Genomic DNA, 20,155 nt, shown 5'->3' with positions numbered 1-20,155 from the left:
TGACAGCATNCCCCCCCACCCCTCCCCCAGTGAAGTTGGAAAGGTTGCATGGGAAATGAAAGATGTAAGGTGCAGGCAGAGAGCATGAATACTTGTGTGAGCTGGTGGGGTAAGGGAGGGCAGGCCTCGCCATCCCCACCTGCCAGCTTCCTGTCTTTGCCTACTGATAAATAGGGGATACTAACGGCCAGAGTTTCCATTCCCCCCATCCCGGCACCCGCTGTCACTCAATTAAAAAAAGATAGAGGGCGAGCGCCTGGGGGAGGGGCAGAGGGCTCTGGTTATAAAGCCTGTGGCCAGGAGGTGAGAGCACTAAGCCTGGCCTGCCCAGTCCTCTTCCCGTCATCCCCAGGCAGATTTAGCTGCTGACAGCTGCTTGGGGCTCTGCTGCCAGGCCCTGGCCCGGGAAACTCACCGCCTCTCCCCTTTCTCAGTGACTGAGGAGCCACAACCCCTCCATGGCCCAGAAAGAAGAGGCCGCTGCGGCCACAGCGGCCGCGGCGCCTGCTTCCCAGAATGGTGAGGATCTGGAAGATCTGGAGGACCCTGAGAAGCTGAAGGAGCTGATTGAACTGCCCCCCTTTGAGATCGTCACAGGGTGAGAGCTGGGTGTGGGCCGGGGTCCTTCTCGCTAGAAAAGCGTGGGCTGGGGCAGGCTGGGGGAATCTAGGATGGGAATAGGAGGGGTTGGGGTCACAGACCTGCAGCCACGTGGTAGGGGCTGCGGGGGGACACAGCTGCAAATCTGGCTTGGTCTCTCCAGGTGACACTTTGGATCCTCTAACCAGGGGAGGGAGGGCAGCTCCTTGGAGGCAAGGGCCCAGAGGATGAAACCACCGCCGGGCCCTCCTGGTACCAGGATGCCACCTACCTCTCCAGATACAGGCTGTCTAGTCCTAAGGAGTTTGGTAAAGACAGGGATGACACATGTATATTTAAATATGGCCCCAAAGTACCTCCTCCCCTGACTTCTCTCTGGGGCTGAGAGGGCCCCTCCTCTATCCGTATAGCTCTCACTCTTTCTTTAGAGCTTCTCTCTGAAGTGGAAGAGCCTAAAACAGGAAAACAGATCCACCCTTCCCCAAGGCTGAGAGAGGCGCATTTTCTTCCTTACTGAATTGAATCTGCCCACGGGTTCTCCACGTCCACCTCCAGGGAAACAATAGTTACAGCACAGGTAACAGTCAGGGGGCCAGGAGCTTCTGGGCAGAAGAGGTATTCCACCCTCAGCCACAGCCCGGAGGGACAAGGACCCTGAGCAAAGGGTCTCCAGGCCCCAAAGAGAGACCCACATACAGGGTCCCTCTGCCTTGTCCAGATCATGCCATCTCCAGGAAAAACACCAAGTGGTCCTTCCTCCTCTTCCCTCTCTGTTTCTTCTGTAGAAGATGCGGCAAAGATCGTAGGCAAAGGAGAAGGGGATACACAGGGCCACATTTCACCCCCCCACCCCCGGCCCCAGGGCTTCCTTCATGGGAGTTTCCGGCAACGCCCACAGAGTGGGGTCCACACTAGGAGAAATTTCAGGAAAAATGGAGGCATGATGTCCTCAGTGGGACAGAGGAGCCCTAGGTGGCCATGTGGACTTGCTGTTTGAAGTTTGGCAAGTGATTTTCCAGTCCTGGCCTTAGTTTTCTCGTTTGTAACATGAGGAAGTTACCCTAAGTTGATCCCCAAGGTCCCTTCCAGCTCAGAGATTTTCTGATTTCTAAGAGAACCTGAGGGAAAAATGCATCCTAGCTCCTGAGAGAATAATTCAGGCAAGAGTCGAGAACCTGTGCTCACCCATGCTCAACTGACCAATGTCACCCTCCCCCTAGGATTAAAGGAACAGTGGAGCACAGACTAATAAAGACCTAGGGAGGGCCTAGGGCTACCAGGCGAGGAGGCCGCAATCCCAGTGGCTCCCTATGGAAGAGATCCACTTTCTAACCCCTAAGAGCGCTGGTCCCTGCTGCCCTGGGTCACACACAGGCACGTGCGCACCCACTCTGTGCAGTGCTGTGGTCTCCCTAGCACAGAGGCAGGAAAGGTCCAGAACAGAACTGGCCTATGTCTGCTTGGGGTCCCAGGGCAGTTGGTCCTAAGGGTTAAATCCTCTGACGCAATTTACATCTGTCCAGGGCTTTATAATCACTGTATACTTCCATGTGCTTGAGCTCATTCAACTCTCAGCACAGGGCTGGGAGAGGGGGTTATATCATTGCCACTCTACAGATAGGAAAACTGAGTCAGGGAGATCGAGTGATTTGTTCGAGACCACAGAACCAGCAGGTAGCAGGACTTCTTCTGACTCCAGCCAAGTGTTTTTTCCAAGGTCTCTTACTCATTCTGGGTCCCAGATTTCCCAAACAGGGCTCCACCTACCTCCATCTGTGAGGTCTTGGGACTCAGAGCCTTCTCTGACTGACCCAAAGCTCAGAAAGAGAGGTGCAGCAAGGCAGTTTTCTGGGTGCTCTGAGAGCAGTTCAGGAGGGAGGTAGAGCCCTGAGAGTTTCCTGGCCACAAGTAACAGCTGTGGAGATCTGTCTCCTGGGCCCCTCTGGGTAAACAGATGGCTTAAAATAGCTCAGAGGTGCGGCTGTGTGTGCAGGGACATGATGAGGGAAGAGCTTTCCCCACCTTTCCTCTCCAGATACCGTGGCATCAAGGAGGTCAGCAAAACCAGCTCCTCTCCTACCCGAGACTCCCAGAGGAGATGGGTCTGTCTACATGGCTCCTTAGATTTGGGCCCCAAACTAGCAGAAGAGGGAGCAGCTTTTCAGGAAACAGAGGTGAGGAAGGTGTACCAGGTAGGAATAAGGAGGTATGCCCCACTTGTCAACGATTCTGGCTTGAATAGGGCACTCAAGATAGAAAGCAGACCTAAAAACATTAACAAAATAACATGGCAGAAAGTACTAGAAAAAGGTCAAAAACTGTCGTGGTGTGCCAGGGCCAACTCATGATAAGAATGGACTGTATGCATCTCTCTCCAATTCTGCACTCAGTGACTTCATGTTGGTTTCTTGAAACCTCCATATTGGGAGTGTTTACAGAAATCAGCAAATGTTAAAAATCAGGACTTCCTTTCTTTCTCTCTTCCTTCCTTTTCTTTCTCTCTTCCTCCCTTCCTTTTTTTTCTCCCTTCCTTTCTTCCTTTTTTCTTTCCTTCCTTCGCTTTCTTTCTTTCCTTCCTTCCTTCTTTCCTTCTTTCTTTTCTTTCCTTCCTTCCTTCTTTCCTTCTTTCTTTCTTTCTTTCCTTCTTTCTTTCTCTCAAAGAACTGTGTGTTGAACCTGCACACCAAGAAAAGAGAGAACCCTCTAAACACAAGAGGAAGAGTAGAGAGGGCTCAGGTTTGGTTATGCTTAGGATTGAGCTCTGAGGGGTACGATTTGAGGCCCAGAGAAGGCACCATTCCTCAGTACCAGGTTTAATTTCTTGAGTGTTGACCATTGTCCAAACTCTATGAGGATGGACCACTCGACCCATCTTTCAGATCAGAAAACCAAGCCTCAAAGGGATGAGTAATTTACCCAGTTAACGGATGGAGTTCGGCGTAACCCCCAGGGCTGTCTGACTCCAAACTGCCACACCGCATCTAAAAAAGCCATAAATAGGAGGCTTTTTATATTCAACAAATATTTACCTAATAGGAATCATTTATTTACTGCCCATTCCCCCACTGGTATTTAATTCCCATGAGGCCAAGGACTTTGCCTTTTAACTTCTTTATCCGTAGCACCAAAAATAGTGCCAACCTCCTCATAGACACTTAATAGGTATTTGTTAAGTAAATAACTGGACTAATGAACAAGCACCTATTTTATGTTAGGCTCTCTGCCAGGTGTCGGGATAAGGAACTAATTGTGGGGACAGCTTCTGGAAGGAGAGCAGTTCAGGATACGTGAAGACCCAGCAGCGCTCTGTGTAGGGGAGAATTCCACGGGTTGGTGCCTGCCTCTGACTCGGCATGCTTGAGGGAAGCTCTGGGGCATCAGAATTAGTTGTCTCCTCATCTCTCCATCCCAGCGATGAGCCACTGTGGCTCTGCCTAGCAGGCCTCCTGGCTGTGTGTTTGTCTTTGTTGGTCTCTAGTTGTGTTGTGTACGGTTTTGCATAAAGCTGAACCTGCTATCAAAGGGATTAGCACGGAACAGAGACAAAGGGCACCGGCAGTGACTCTCCTTTCAACCACTTCTTTAGCTACCAGTGGTTGGCTCTGGCCACGCAGGGAACACAGAGAGGACAGGCAGGGTTCAGAGGAGAAGGGATGGCAAGCCTTCAATTCCGCTGTGGATGCCACAAGCCCCTCATGCCTCGCCCCGGTTTCCAGAGCATGTTGGGAAGGCTTGTTGCAGAAAGAATAGGAGACAGCCACTGATTCTGGCCTCCCTGGTTTCCACCAAGGCTGGGGGAAGGTCAAAGCTCCAGCGTGAGGACAGTGCCTCCCAGGAAAAAGGCAGGGAGCTGCTCAGGGCTTGCCAAGGGCAGAATCCCATCCAAAATTGCAAATCAGGAGCCAGCCGCCCAGCAAACCCGGTCTGGGCTCTAGGAAGTCAGGCTGTTAGAGCTCTCTGCTTCTCGTCTCCTTCTGACCGTGCCCACTCCTCAGCATCCACTTTGAAAGTGGTCTGGAATAGGGAGAAGAAAACCCAAACCAGCAACTCTTGCCTCTCTTGAGCAGGGCATGAAAGGTCTGGCGAGGGAAGCTGAGACAAGTCATCACTCAATGACCTGTGAGTAGATTTTCCACTCCATGGATTATTTTGGAGCAAATGTTTAATCTGAGACCAGCCTCTGCTGCCTTCCGGGTTGCTTTCTTTCACCATATAGATTTCCGCTGAGGAAACGCAAATATTTTTAAATGTGAACGTGAGAAACATTCGTTATAGAGATATTACGTTTGATCACATCCCTGCTCCCTCCATCAAGCTGACCATGCTCCAAATGTTCTTTCCCAAATATTAGGATTCTTGGTTTTCTGCCTAGAGAACTGCAATGCCCAGTAGCCTGGGTCTCTGCAGAGGAAGTGTGACTGACCTGTCTGCAGAAAGTATGAGGATGTGGTGCTTGAAGAAGGGAGAAAGAGGGAAGGAATAACACTCTTGGTTTCTGTGCCTCAAGCAGTGACTGAGCCCAGGTGAAGAAATCTGCTACCCACATGCTTCTCCTGACCACCACGCCAACAGACCCATGCACAAATCCCGCCCCCCCAACTTCAGCAAGAAAACACCTGCTGGGGGCGACAGCAAGGGCTATAAGGAAATGTAGAACTCAGGCATCATGCTACTAGGAAAAAAAGATGTTTGTGATTACCTTAGAAATTAGTGTCACTAGTTCCTTCCTTCCACGAGCAGGCATAACAGTGTTGACTTATTTTGTGATTCTATAAAATCACTCGAGATGGCCATATTGTCTAGCTCCCTGGAGAGACTTCAGACCTCTTCCACCTCTGTTCCCCTCCAGGGCCTGGCTGTTTCAGCCTGTGCAAAGCCCAAAGAACCTCATTTGCCCCTTATGCTCCTTCTGGAAAACCAAGAAGCCCATTGAGAAGCCAAGCAAGCCCAGTTTTTGAACAAGCTGAAAGGAAAGACTGGGACCCAAGATCTTCCTTGACCTTCCCCCCCACCCTTTTTTTAACGTTTGTTTATTTTTGAGAGAGAGAGCGAGAGCGCGCACAGGGGAGGGGCAGAGACAGAGAGGGAGACACAGAATCCAAAGCAGGCTCCAGGCTCTGAGCCATCAGCACAGAGCCCAACACGGGGCTCGAACCCACGAACCGTGTAATCATGACCTGAGCTGAAGTCAGAAGCTTAACCTACTGAGCCACCCAGAGCTCCCCGTACTCCCCCTTGCTTTTATATTAATGTTGACTTTCGTTGGCCTCTTGAAAGCATTTCCCTTCCTTAAGCACCTAGTCCAGAAGGCCCTGTTGAAACACAGAGTAGACTATTGGGCTGCTGGCAAGAGGGGTGGGAAACTGATATTTATAGAGAGGTGAACTTTCTTCCTCTCCCTTGGGTTTCAGGTTTCTCTGGGTCTTCTCCTCCTGCAAAGGGAAGAGGAGGAGGGGAAAGCATCAGGGCTTAAGAGAGGCTGAGAGAAGTAGCAGCCTCAGACTAGCTAGCCAACTTATAGCTGCATGCTGGGCCAAATTCATACTCTCGCTGGGCTATATTTGGTGAACTTGGAGCAATATTTCTCGGGGCTCCAGAAGGAAACCCGAGGGGCCATGCAGGCAGCTATGGGTGAAGCCCCCAACCAGCCACACAGTTGAGAATACTTCCAAGGGTTTTGCCCGAGAATCCACCATACGGGTGGCTCTGGATGAGATCTGAGGGTGGAGGGGGGTGTCTGGCAAATGGCCTTGAAGAGCATCAAGTGTTTGGACAAGAAAGGTACATCCTGTGCTGCTCAGGAGGGGGAAAAAAAGCCACTCTGGAAAGTGAAGGGACCATTTAGCAACCAGTAAAATCCAGGAGTGATCTTGAAGGGTGACTTTCATTGGGGAGAGCTCATTATAAGTGAATTTCCAACAGGGATGGAAACAGGAGAGGGGGACCATCAGGCCATCCATTCTCCCGAAATGTTAAGTAAATAATAAACACATTCAACTAGGGACACAGGGGTTTAGAGAGCTAAGTATAGTACCCGAAGGAATCCTGGGACCAGGTCCTCAAACACATCCATCTCCACAGTGGAAACTGAACTTGACAGCAAGAGATATGGAAACTTGGGTGGATCAACTTTTGCCATGGGGGCGGGAATACGGCAGGGAAACAGCTCGTGTTTACTCAGCTCTTTGGCACCTGGCTGCTTAAGAAGACAAGGCCCTGGGACATCCGGGATTTCCCTGTAGCCCTGGGAGTTAGAAAGGGAAGGCTTGTAGGGCAGTATCAGCGGAGTTCATGGTTGCCACAGGGTATCTTCTGGGGCAACTGCAGAGATTAGTTTTGTTGTTGTTTTTTAAAGAAAACATTCAGCCTCTCCAAGCTGGTACGCAATCCCCTCCTCTCCTGACATTTTCCATCTCTCCTGTTAAAGGCTCCTCATCTCCTTGGCCTTCAAACCTACAACAGTCTTCCCTATTCTAGAAACACATGCAGATGCACATAAAGATAAAAACAATCAACTCTGATACCCTCTCTAGCTCCTTTCCTTTTCTCTCTCCTTCTTCTAACTACAAAACTTCCCCCAAACCCAGTCTTTTTCTGCTGGTTTCATTTCCTACTCATCCGTCTCGCCCTCGAAGTCCCTAGACATAGTCATCACCAAGTCTGGCGTCCTAAGATACCAGGTGGGCTTGTTTAACTTCAAGCTTTTCCCCAGCCTCACTCTATCTGCCTAAAGCCACCACGTCATCCCCCACGGACGTCACTTTTATTCCATCTTTCTTTACTCAGGAGCCTGCAACAATTTTCTGTTGCCACCTAAATCAAGGCTAAACATTTAAAAACCTTCATGCCATGTCCTCCATGTCCTCTCTAGGCATTTAAAATTAAAATGCTCTCTCTGTTTTAGCCAGAGTGGGGCTGCTAAATTATAAGCATCTGGAGGGCAGAGGCCAAGTCTTTTTTGATTTGGAAATGACTCAATACTATATGCAAGCTAAATCTTATCAAGGTACTCTTGGCTGGTCTGACGTCAAAAATATAAACTTCTCGGACGCTTACTGTGTGCCAACTCCTCTTTCGCCCGAGGGAAAAGACAGACTTGAGAAACAGTCACCAGGAGAGCGGGGCACTGTGAATGGTGGGCCAGCCTGTGCCTGAGACGCAACAGCCATGAGTGACAAGGAGGAGAAACAGAAGCAGGGAATGTTCTGCAAAATCTACCTCTTGCTCTATCATGAGAGATTTCACATGCTTGCTACTTTGTAAAACTACTATTTGAACAGGGCTTTTCCAACCTGGCCACCTATTAGAATCATCTGGAGGGTTGTTGTTGTTTTTTTAATGCTGGTTCCTGGGCCCCCTCCAGACCTTCTGATTTCATTGGCTTGGCGTGCGGCCCAGGCACTGATATTTGTAGAGTCCTCTGGGTGACTGGGCTGTATCGCCCCTCCCTCCCCCCGAGTGACTGATTTAGAAATGCAGGAGTGTGCTGTGTGTTGGAGGCACGGTGGGGCGTCTGGAGACCCTCCCGACTGAGGTGACCTGAACCCTCACCTCCAAATTCTCTCCTCTGCTCCAGATACACCCTTCTGGATTCTTCCACGCCGCGCGGTCGCCGCCGCTAGCCTGGGCAAGGCCGGCTTTGACAGGGAGAGCCGACGTGTCTCTGACGCACCGAGGCTGGAGAGCCACCTGCCCCGGGCTGGTCCGGGCCGCGGGCGCTCACCCTTCTCTCTTCTCCCCTGTCCCTCTGCCCCCTCGCCCCACAGGGAGCGGCTGCCTGTCAACTTCTTCAAGTTTCAGTTCCGGAACGTGGAGTACAGCTCCGGGCGGAACAAGACCTTCCTGTGCTACGTGGTGGAGGCGCAGAGCAAGGGAGGCCAGGTGCAGGCCACCCGCGGGTACCTGGAGGACGAGCACGCCGCCGCCCACGCCGAGGAGGCCTTCTTCAACACCATCCTGCCGGCCTGCGACCCGGCCCTGCGCTACAACGTCACCTGGTACGTGTCGTCCAGCCCCTGCGCCTCCTGCGCCGACCGCATCGTGCGGACCCTCGGCAAGAGCAAGAACCTGCGCCTGCTCATCCTGGTGGGCCGCCTCTTCATGTGGGAGGAGCCCGACGTGCGCGCCGCGCTGCGCAAGCTCAAGGAGGCCGGCTGCAGGCTGCGGATCATGAAACCCCAGGACTTCGAGTACGTCTGGCAGAATTTTGTGGAGCAGGAGGGCGAGGCCAAGGCCTTTGAGCCCTGGGAGGACATTCAGGAGAACTTCCTGTACTACGAGGAGAAGCTGGCGGACATCCTGAAGTAGGCCGCCCGGCCCGGCCTCACGTGAGTCCCGGCGGCCCTGCGAGCCCCGAACTCGGGTCCAAGCTTGGAGGCAGGGCAGGTGGCGCGAGCGCGGGAGGTTGGGCCTGGCCCGGAACGGATTTCCTTTCTCTGCCTTGGGGTGGTTGGAAACACATTTTAGAAGATCCCCGCCTTTTCCTTTTCTCTGAACTCCACGTTCCTCTCCCTAAAGCCTTTTCGCTCCTACCCTTTTGTAGCAAACGAACTTTCCAACACTCAGAGGTGATAGGAATCCGCAAGCTTTGGCGAGGCTGAGTGACCTGCGTGGTCAGATAGTCCCCCACGCATGCCCCCACCGACATGAGTCCAGACTCACTAACTCTGGACCTCTTCTGGATGCCCTGTGCCCACCCCTATTTGCAGTCTCCCCATTCCGCTGTCCTGTAATGTAGGCTTTTCGTTCCTTCAGATGTCATTTTTTCATTTCAGGTACTTTTGAAAGTCCCCAGATGGATTCGTATGCCACTTATCATTATCATTATTATTTTGCCAGAGAAGCTTTCATGTTTTCAAATAAATGGTTCGGCCTTGAAGGAGGCCAATAATTTCTGGGTGAATGTGTAACGCAAGAACTTTTTTTTTTTTTTTACTTTGAGAAGACCTCAGAGGAACTCCTAGAAAAATGCCATTTTCAGGAATGGGGATAACACAGCAACAAGTTCTTGTATGCAGGAATAGCAAAAGGGTTAAAAAGATGTCTGTAAATGAGACAGCAGCTCAGAAGTAGCCTCCTACAGACATCAAGATGTGATAGAACTGGAAGTAAAGATTAGCTATTTAAGCAAATAATTAGGACACAATTAAGGCCAATTTGGCCTCTTGCTGAGGGTAAATTAGACTCTCACAGAAACAGGCCAATTACCCTCAGGAAAGAGGGTAAAAGATCCTTCGTTAACTTTGTTTTGGAGTTTGGTCTGATCTAGTTTGCTCCTGCAGAAATGCTATAACCAAGTCCGTTCACAAGGCCTGAGTTACTGATCAAAATCTTCCAGGAATGAAGAAAGGGTCTTTTACCACCCTCTCCTCCCAGCTTATATTCCGGAACAGTTCACCTATTAATAAAACACGAATGCAGCGCGTTTCCATGAAGCTATTCAATTTCTTCTTGGTGGCTCTCGCCCTTAGTATTCTTAAGAGAAGATGTGGCTTCAAAGACACGTTTTTGGAAATATCAATGTTCTGGAGCTCAATGTTGCCAGAGGGCTACTCTTAGACATGCACACAGGGTGCCTGATAATTCTCCGGCTGAGCATTCGCCAGTCCAAGAGGACATGATTTTTGTCCGTTTCTTACAAAAAGCAAGGTCCATTCATTGAATTCAGGGAGAATATGGTCAGGTAATGCCACGCGGTACTCTGCTTACATAAAATAAGACACCGCGCTAGTGGTGGTGAGGAGTGATAAAAACAGATTTCCAAGGGTGACTTCTGACAATACCAAACTGACTTTTAAATTCCTGAAGACTATATTAGTGTAGGTGCTATCTCTGTGATTATAAACCCTTCGCTGACTCCAGAGTGATGATGACTGGTAGCTTAATTTTTACTAGAGTATACTTTCTTCTTAGATCCCTCTCCGAGTAACAGTCCACCTCTCCCAGCTGCCTAACCAGCTGAGTCTTCAGAGGTGTGTGTGTGTGCATGTGTGCGTGCGTTGTTTTTCCATTAAGCCAAATAATTAGATAGCTAAATCTATAAAAATTAAGCATTTCAAGGCAGATTAAAAGGAGCTTTTAATTTTGGATAATTGAGGGTTGTATCTAATGCTAATCTAAACGAAGTTAAATAGATAAATCAGTTTGAGGGGAAAGTCCATTTCCAAGTCAAATTATTTTTAAATAAAATATTATTGGACATGTTCCACATTATAAACCTCTTTCCATTAGTGCATAACCGTATTATCTGGACCCATTAACATACTTCCCTGTACTCTATTTGAGTTATTCATGTTCCTGAAGAGAAAGGTTAAAATGTACCGAGTTTAAAAAAAAAAACTGGCATAAAATCGAGTTGTAATCTAAAAGCCCTAAAGAACAATTCTCCTTAATTAAAATACTAAGAAATGGGAATTTGCTAAAGAAAATTTGCCTTACATTTCTTATTCCATCTTTTTTTTAAAAAAAAAAATGACTGAATAGGATTTAACCATATATCTAACATAAGAGAAATGAATTAAAGTAGGGATCTTCTGGGGTTTTCCTGTGTGAAGCACCCAAAAACATGAGTGCAGCAAACCTAACGCTGGGAACAATGGAAATCACAGGAGACTCCAGGGGAGAAATTCAGAGATTGCTGGAGAGGGCACACAGAGACCTCAACTCAAAAGAAACTCTTCATTGGGGCCAGCAGAACTCTCAGTAACATGCTTTCTTGTTTTTTCACTAAGGTCTGCCTGCTGCCACCAGAAGACAGCAGTGACATGTATGGCCATCTGGGACATGTCTGACTTCCTGATACCACTTGAGCTGGACAACACTGGACACCAACCAATCCTACTGCACAGGCCCTCCAAGGACTCTAAGTATACTGTTCATGCTGTAAATCATTTAAGCCATGGCTCTAAGGGTGCTCTTGGGAAAGAGGAAAAGTGAGTTGCAAGGAAAGAAATGACAACCATATATGGGCACCAGGCATCTGTCGGTCTGAAGGGCCTCATTATTCCCCACATGGGCTGCTTAAGGTAAAGAGCCTCAGACCTAATGTTTAAACCTAACGTCTGTGCAGATCTTTGAAATATGTCTGGATATGCATTTAAGATGGTGGTTTTTTTTTTTTTAAGAAAAAAAAAGATAGCAACATTAATAAAAGAAGTGGTGTGGTCTTTCTGTGACCAGGTTTTTTAAGGAACTTGGACATTCAGAGGTTACTATGCACAGTGAACCAATCCTAGGAATAGGGATGTTCCCAGGCTCTGAGCCAAGCCATGATATTAGAAAGTGGAAGGGAGGCTTAATCCAGGGCTCATCCAGGCAACACAGGATACTGACTCTCCTAGACGGACTTCCCACCCCAATCTTGACCTTTATCAAGTATTTTCTTCTGTGATTACTTGTAAATGAGTGCCTTTTCCCTTCTCTGAAGACAAGGGATATGGCAGAGGGTGAAACAAAAGGCAGGGGAAATATATTTATAAGATATCCATGTTCTGTTTGCCAATTAATAAGTAATTAGTATCTTGATTAAGGAGAAGATAAGTAGGATTTCAATTCGGATACACATACTGTAGGAGTAGTTGGTATGTGGTACTCGATGGTGTTGTCTCATTTCTTTAAAAGCTAGTGTCTTTTGGAGAAGCAAAATTTCATAGGTGAATTTCTGGATGTTTGCCAAACTCTAACTAGGTTTCCAGGAATAATGTACTCATTCTGTCAGGCCATGCCTCTTCTTTCCAAGCTTCAAGTGCGATAAGTCATCAGAATTTGACCCCAAGACTATCTGCAAATGACAAAGCACTTTATCACATCCCTGCTGAGTCCCAGAACCCCACTTACAGGCAGTCCTCCACAAGACTAGTCTTTGTTCAAAGAATCATCAAAGCTCATAATCCATGAAAAATATATCCCAATTCCTTTAAATGTACAAGCCTACAAAATCCATGTGTGGAGCCAAAAGGGAAGATTTGCCTAAACAAAATACTTTGATTCTAAGTTTGCTCTTACCATCCCACTCTCATTTACTCACTGTGTTATGTATTTAGATATTTCTTTTTCCCTCCTTCCGTTTTACCATATGTGGACAGAAGTGAAGCTTCAAGAAAAGCCTGTCTAATGATGAACTTGGCCTTGCACCACCCCTACCACAACATGAACTTGTGTGCCCCAGAGATACAAAAGTGAAGTACTTTTTGAAACTGCTGCCGATCAGGCTGCAGTGTGATAAGAACACACAAGTCTAAAGTACAAAGATTATATTTAACTGGTGTTTCCATAGTGTTTCAACAAGCCCCTTCGGAAACCCAGTTCTTTTACCCTTGGGTAAGCAGCAAGTCCTAGGACAGACCCAGAATTCCACTCTAGGGAGAAAATCAAGTTGGTCTCGCTATTTTAACTTTATTTAAAAAGCTTATTTATTTTGAGAGAGGGAGAGAGCCAGCACGCAACCAGGGCACAGGGGAGGGTCACAAGAGAGGGAGAGAGAATCCCATGCAGGCTCCATGGTGATGCGGGGCTTGAACCCACGAACCATGAGATCATGACCAGAGCCAAAACCAAGAGTCGGACATTCAACTGACTGAGGCCCCCTGGCATGTCCCTTTTAATTTTTGTTATTTCAAGTAGGATCCGTGCCCAACATGGGGCTTGAATGCACGACCCTGACATTAAGAGTCGCATGCTCTACTGTCTGAACCAGCCAGGTACCCTCGTTTTAATACCATACCATAGTAATGGTAAAATAGAAAATTCTACTAGTTTTCCCAACACCTTTGATACTGGATCCAGGAATATATCCTTTCACTGTGACCATGGGAGTGGATAAAGTGGTGCTCTCTTAGGAAGAAAAGGGAAGTAATATTTATTATTCTCCATCCCAGCTGTGGATCACAACCCTCTGCTGCTTAAAAACACAAAGGAACAGCCATCCCCCCAGCCGCCCCCAAGCTACCAAACTAGAATTTCTGGAGGAAGTGGGCCTTTTTCTTAAAAAGATTTGTAAGGATTTTGTTGAAAGCTGCTGATTTGTTAAGTCACTATTCTGCCCTGAGCAATTTAGCAGGCATTTAATGTATGTTATCTCGTCTGTTTCATGACTGAATTCAAACACGTTCAGTCACAGAAGCTATGTGGTGGAAGAAGAGAGGACAAGTTCGCCATGAGGGGATTCTAAACCTGCCTTTCCGGAAATACTGACCCACCGATCTGGTTTCTTCTCACCTTGCTGTTCTTCCCCCTGGACCCTTTGTCTGATTATTCCCAATTAGTTTTCGGGCGAATCTTCCATTACCCAGGTTCAGAACAACAGATGTGTGCACAGAACCTCATTGACCCCAAAAGAAAACATATTTATTCTTCCACTTCTGTCACCACAAATGTCTCGTTAACAACAGAACACTCATTTTTGTAATTTAAACAAAACCCATCACTCTCTCCAAGGATGAATGTGACATAAGGATAATACTAAGCAAACTTGTAAATGACAAAAGATGCAAAATTAACTGAAATGTTCCTTCCTGAAATTTCTCTTTAACAGCAGAGAAGTATAATCAATGCTGCCACCTAGTGGCAAGCCAAACAAGTCAGGCAGTATCCTGGAGCAAACGGGTCAGAGGCCCAACATCTGGTTTCCTTGCCTCCTATCAGGCCATCTACTCCTTACCTTCTTGCAGAAAACATCACAGCAACATTTCCCAAGCAATCCCTCCTCCAGAGTCCCAGTCCAATCATGAGAATACAGCAATCCAAGTCTCGCCTGTGTGTGACACAGACTGCTTCATGTGAAACTTTCCCCTGACCAAGGACTTAAATAGGCCAGTTCGTCCAGTGCTATGGTCCAGTAGGGATGATACAGGAGAATGTGGACACATCCAAAGCGCCCATCTGTTCACAGTGTGTACACAGTAATTCTGATGTCTGTTGCTTCAAACACCTCCTCAATCATTGCAGATACGTTTTCCCATTGCAGACGATCCAGACCACATCCAATCCTGAAAAAGACAAAACGTCTCCCCTGGTTGTGATGAAGCTATCTGGGAAGTCGCTTCTTTCCACTTCCCTTAGGCTGCACCCACTGAAAGCATAAAGACAAGTGATCTGGCCTCACACCTAGGCAGCTACAGTGGGAGTCTGCAAGTTCATTCCTATTGTGAGTCACCTAAGGCTGTTCCTAGACAGCCCCAACATCCAATAGCTGTCACTTCTCTTTTGCCTAATAAGGTACCACTTCTCAATTGTTTGAGGCTACATTTAGAAAATGTATAACTGCGGTGACATGGGAGACTCAACTCTCCTTCTAAATCTATAGATAAAAACTAGCTTGTATGTTTAAAATATGCTTATGATCAAGGAATTGGGGGAAGGTGAAGGAAGATAAAAAGAGGAACAAAGGACAGGATCTCTGCAAAAAGGAAATCAAAATGAAATGTTGGGAAACGCTGAGCTGATTGCAATTCAGGTCTTTGCAACACCCTGGTGAAAAACCTCAATCAGCCCATAAAACTCTGGCACCTTTCCTTCCAAGATGTTACCTTACTGATCCTCAATATCCCTACAGAAAAAAAGACTTAAAAGTGCTCATTTCATGCAGTCTGATAATTAAATCCCTGAAAAAAAACTGTGATAAAAACACCCAACAGTTCAGATACATAAGACACAAATACATTAAAGCCCAAGGTAAGATGATAGACCTTGAAGCCACATTTTTAAGTAACATGGAGCTTGGAACAAACCTGCATGCATGGTCAGCACTGACTCAAAACTAGACCGATGGGAAGAGAAATGACCCCAAGCCTATTTCCTAAAAAGAAAGTAAAGAGGATATTGAACCCCCAATGTCATTCCCCTTAGTTCCTAATAGCTAGGGATGTTACCTAAGTGACATATCCTCTGGCTACTACCCACACTAACTACAAACAAGCATGTATATTAAAAGGCAGTGATAATTTACAACTTTTTCTGAACCAGATTAACAGGTTTGGGATACCTGAAGTGGCCCAGAAGAAAATCACAATTGCTCAGACTTGGTTCTTGAGCTTTTACTGCTTCAAGAAGAGAGCCTCGGCCTTACGCAGATGTTCAAATTCAACAAAGGGGACTCAACAACATGTCCTCCCCACTAAGTAGGTAGTGTGTTTTAATTATCCTGATTCATTCAACACAGGCTAAGAAATGGGTAGAACATGGCCTGAGGTCTGACAACTGGTTCACCAGTGATTTTTAAAAAGTTTTTAAATTTGTCCACTTTTAAGCCTATATTCTGAGTAAAGCTTTTAAGTTCTTCGTCTTCCGGTAAGACAGCAAAGCTCTCCACTCGATTACAAGTATTCATTCGGGGCCCTGAATTTCCTTGCCTGGGCATAGAGAGGTCGGTGACTCCGTTCTTCAGACAGTGGGACTTCATGGCCTCTAAACTCTTCTGTAAGTTTTCATAAGTTGGCTTATGTGAAGCCCTTTTCTTTGTAATCTGAGTACAAAGAATGAATTTAAAATTGCCATTAGTCCAAAATAATAGTCAAAGAAAAGCCATCACATTCTCCCAACATACTGATCATTAAAATAATAAGTCCATAATTGCTTAGAACAGGATGACAGATCTCATACTGTCCCTTCCATTTACTGGAGGCCCTCAGGAAAATCCACTAAATAGGGCCCAAGAAACCCAGATAGTGCCATGTAATAACCTTTCCTTTTCCCAAGAAGCCCAGGAAATTAGTAGGCTGTGCCCTATTGTCTATTGTTTTTAAGCAAGGTAGGTCAAAGTCTTTGTGCCACTTCCAAGTGATAAGCAATTTATCTGTAACAAGGAAGAACCCATACCACCTGAAAACTTCCTGTTAAGTCTGTTTATTTAGAAACCATGGTTGTTTGCTTTTTGTTTCTCTATAAAGAACAGAGAAATGTATTGTTCCAAACAAGATTGGAAGTCACATTGACCTTAAGGACAACATCCCAAAGGCTTATGACATGTCCCCACTCAGCATGCTGTCCAAATCAGACTTGTAGTGGGCTGGTTACTCTAAGTCACTCAGCACCATCACCAAGAAGCCGTAACCCTTCCGGGACCTGAAGGCCATGTGGACAGTGAAAGAATCCCACGCTGAGGCAGAAAGCAGGAAAGGAGCTAAGTACTACTAGGCACTGCATCTGATAGGGAAGAATGAAAGAAAAACTCCTTTGGGAAATCCATCTTTTGAGATACTATGTTTCAATCTCACAGTAGAAAGAAAAGGAAAGAATTCAGGCATGGGTGACATCCGTAATTTTTCCAAATCTTAGAACACAGGTTTTTGATAGCTGTCACAGTACTCTTTCCAGCCAAGCTGGGATGCAGCCTCGTGTTCCTTTCTAACACAGTGCTCCAAATAGCCACCACCACTGGATCTAAGCTGGCATGCAATCAGAAGGTTTTTGCCATCTTTGTTTGTCTAGAATGGAACATCACGAGCAACACAAATGCAGCGGCCCACATCCAGTCCTTAGAACACAGTAAGAATTGACCCTTGTCTTACCAAATAATATATATATCGCCCATCTCTCTTCAGAACAGCCACTTCTCCAGATTTCTTTTCTATGAAAAAGTTATTTAATAGTAGAAAGGTATTTAAAAAAGACAACACCGACTTGCATTCTTCAATTTAAAATGAAATCTTTACAGATGTGACTTCAGAACCAAACAATAATTTCATTTCTGAAGAAACCTATTGTCTCTGTTAACACTTTGCTCCTTATCAGCCTTACTTAACTCCCAGCTTTCTTCTCCATTTTCTCAGTCTTGTTTTTTTCTTACCCCATCTTTTGTCCTGCCCATATTTTCAAATACGCCCTTGCTTATTCACTTAAAACACTTTTAATAACCATTTTTTACATACAAAGAGTTACTGTGTTAAGCATTATGGAGCACAGAGATGTGTAAAAGTTCCTAATTACTGAAGAGCTTTCAATGAAGGGAAGCTGTCCCGTTTACAAAGAACTACAATAAAAAGCAGTATAAACTGTTTTAAAGGAATCAGCAGTGAAGTCTCTGACCCGATAAGCCAGGACTGTGATCCGAGCAGCTGTTGCCAAGCTCTGCAGGTGATTCTAACCCATATCTCTGGTTTAAAATCACTGGTAGAAAGTGACAGGAAGGATCTGTAATGAAGAGGTTTCTAAATTTCTCTTTGAGAAGTAAAATATGGGTAACAGGATCTTGAATGCCAAATGGACTTGGTTAAGCACTTCGGTTGATTAAAAGTTTCGGAAAAGTGAAGTAATATCAAAGTTTTGTGATACAGGAAGAGATCAGAAACTTACAAGAACTCAAGTTTGGTGTGATAAAGAGCCAAACTGTAGGCCATTTTTGTAGAGGAAAACCTTAATCGGAAGAGTTAAAGTTGTCAGTGGTTAGGAACCCCCTCTCCAAATATATATCCTTGTCTAATAATTAAACTATAACAGAAGATCAAGATGTTCTAGCCAAGGCAGACTAGTTAATGCTGTTTTTCAAAACTCACGTTGATTTAACAGTTCCTGCACCCCTCCAAATTTCTTCTTGAAGAGGACAGCTATTCCAGCACCCATCCGACAATCCTCACTGATACAGTGGGCTAAAGAGTCTGTTTTGGGGCATGCAAAAAGGTCTCCTTTCACATAAGTGATCTAAAATGTGAAAAAGGGAAAAGTTTTATTTGATACAGAAAAACACTAAGACATTTCTTTCATTTTCCTTTTACTGTGCTCCCCACCACTGCCCCTCCTTGACTTAAAACCAAATCTGTAGGGGCACCTGGGTGGCTTAGTCGTCCTGATTTCCGCTCAGGTCATGATCTCATGACTTGACACTGAGCCCCAGTCATTCTGCAAAACAGGGTGGAGCCTGTTGGGATGCGCCCCGCGTGCTCTCTCAAAACAAATAAACATTAAAAAAGAAATAAAACCAAATCTGCAGAATTTAAGGAGTTAACTACATCAAATGTATAAAGGAAAGTGATCATGGTCTCTGCCTATTACTGTATCAGCCTTTCTGAAGCAAATCAGCTGGGGGGGGGAGGGCGGAAGACAATTCAATTATGTCTTTAATTAAAGTGTTTATGCTTTTGACCTTAATTATTCTGAATTTCAGTTCACCAATAAGTTAACAGTTGTTACGCACTCTGCTTCCTTCTGGATCTTCATTAGGGCTGCCGGCCATGATACTGAGTCGCTATTTCCAGACCTTAAGTGTTTCCTTAGCTAGGAGAAGGGAAAAGGAAAAATGCTTAGGCAGCCTGAACGCATTATATTCAAATTGCCCTGACCACCCACTTGGTAGTTTTCTTCCCCCACCATTTATCGCTGAATGGGAGTTCGTCCAGCCTCTAGGAAATAATACAAAACTCTTCTGGAGCAAGAATGAGAAAGAATGGCTAGGCCTGGAGGCGGCCAGGCCCCGCTCGCATTTCGCGCTTTCCTGGGGCGCCCCGCTCGGCCAGGGGAAGAAAAGGCGGTCCCTAAGACGCGCCTCCTCCTTTCTCCGCGCCCGCGCGAGGCAATTTAGGACTCTCTTCTCTGCAAAACCAAAAGTATCTCCCCAGTGGGTTTGGCACAGAAGATGAAGGGAGGGACTTGACCACAATCCGTTTGAGCCGCGACCGAGGAGTGTCTACACCAGGGGAGTGTACTGCCGAACCGCAGGCGGGGGGGAGGGAAGGCGGCCTCTCAAGGAAGGCTCACCCCCATCTGCCCTTGGGGGGGGGAACCGAGAAGGAGTCGAGAGAGACCTCTCGTTCTGTCTCCCACCCTAGGGCAGGTCAACGAGGGCGTAGGGCCTGTCATAAGGTCCCGTGGGAAGTAGCGGTAAAGCTCGCTCAAAGCCACAACGTACCGGGGTTACCCTTCACCTGGAAAGGAGTCGGCCGTTGCGAGGTCCCGCCCCGCGGGGAAGGGCTCCGGATCCAGCCCTGGTAGGTGGGAAGCGGCGGACGAACTCAGACGCAGAACCAATCCCGCCACAGCCCTTAATTGCACGCACCTAAAATGGCCGCCCACCACCCGGGAGCGGGGCGGAAACAAGCCTCTCTAGCAAGCTAGCCGAACTCGCACTCTTTGGTAATGTCCGCCGAACTTCCGGCGGTAAAATCCGTGGAATGTCCCGCCGCCGCCCGGGCATGCGTAACGAGACAGCCCACCGCGAGTGGGGAAGAACGGCGCTTGCGCCTTAGCCCCAGGGGTGTGTCTCCAGCCTCCGCAGAGAAGGGGGTGGGCAGTTGGCAAAGAAGAGAGTTAGCGCCTGCGTCGTACTATGTTTAGGGCGGTGTTTGAGTTCAAGGATCTGGCGCGTCCAGAAGGCGCCTGCGTATTCCTTCTACTGGAGATGGTGTCGAATCAGGGAAATGGGCGTGGCTTCAGGGAACGCCTGCGCGGTGCTCCCTCAACTGGGGGTGGGGCGAGCCAGATGCTGGGGTTAGGGGGCGTGGTCTCAGAGGCGCCTGCGCGGAGGCGGTTGGAGGGAGGCCCGATTCCCCTTTGTTCGGGTTCGCCATTTTGCGAGGCAGCGGCAGTGGCGGCGGCAGCGGCGGCTGGAGCCTCTGATTGGGTTTCG

General features: G+C 47.2%; 2 protein-coding genes across 8 annotated transcripts in view; one reads left to right on the top strand and one right to left on the bottom strand.

Annotated features, from left to right (window-relative positions):
• The first annotated feature begins 458 nt into the window (after window positions 1-458).
• APOBEC2 (apolipoprotein B mRNA editing enzyme catalytic subunit 2) lies at window positions 459-11,700 on the top strand. Its single transcript, XM_077764805.1, has 3 exons — window positions 459-598; window positions 8,367-8,927; window positions 11,331-11,700. The coding sequence occupies exons 1-2, from the start codon at window positions 459-461 to the stop codon at window positions 8,905-8,907; spliced, it is 681 nt and encodes a 226-aa protein (XP_077620931.1). The 3' UTR covers window positions 8,908-8,927; window positions 11,331-11,700.
• Window positions 11,701-13,922: 2,222 nt separating this feature from the next.
• OARD1 (O-acyl-ADP-ribose deacylase 1) overlaps window positions 13,923-20,155 on the bottom strand; it is a 6,958-nt gene continuing 725 nt past the window's right edge. Inside the window, exons 1-7 of one of the 7 annotated variants that reach the window (XR_013335336.1) lie at window positions 19,439-19,914; window positions 18,728-18,807; window positions 18,090-18,234; window positions 17,106-17,164; window positions 15,948-16,060; window positions 15,327-15,394; window positions 14,524-14,585 (exon numbers count right to left, since the gene is read on the bottom strand). Coding sequence is in view for 6 of the 7 variants with exons in the window: in XM_077764999.1 (XP_077621125.1) it covers window positions 14,483-14,585; window positions 15,948-16,060; window positions 17,106-17,164; window positions 18,090-18,234; window positions 18,728-18,766 (459 nt within the window). In the remaining variant the exon portion in view is untranslated. Of the gene's footprint in view, window positions 14,586-15,326; window positions 15,395-15,947; window positions 16,061-17,105; window positions 17,165-18,089; window positions 18,235-18,727; window positions 18,808-18,900; window positions 19,043-19,438; window positions 19,931-20,155 lie in introns of those variants that run through there. The other 6 variants (XM_077764999.1, XM_077765003.1, XM_077764998.1 and 3 more) reach the window with 6 other exon arrangements.

The sequence above is a fragment of the Crocuta crocuta genome, unplaced genomic scaffold (genome assembly GCF_008692635.1).
Source record: "Crocuta crocuta isolate KB4526 unplaced genomic scaffold, BGI_CrCroc_1.0 scaffold44, whole genome shotgun sequence".
In the NCBI taxonomy this organism is placed as follows: Eukaryota; Metazoa; Chordata; class Mammalia; order Carnivora; family Hyaenidae; genus Crocuta; species Crocuta crocuta.
This window is presented reverse-complemented; position numbering and strand designations above follow the sequence as displayed.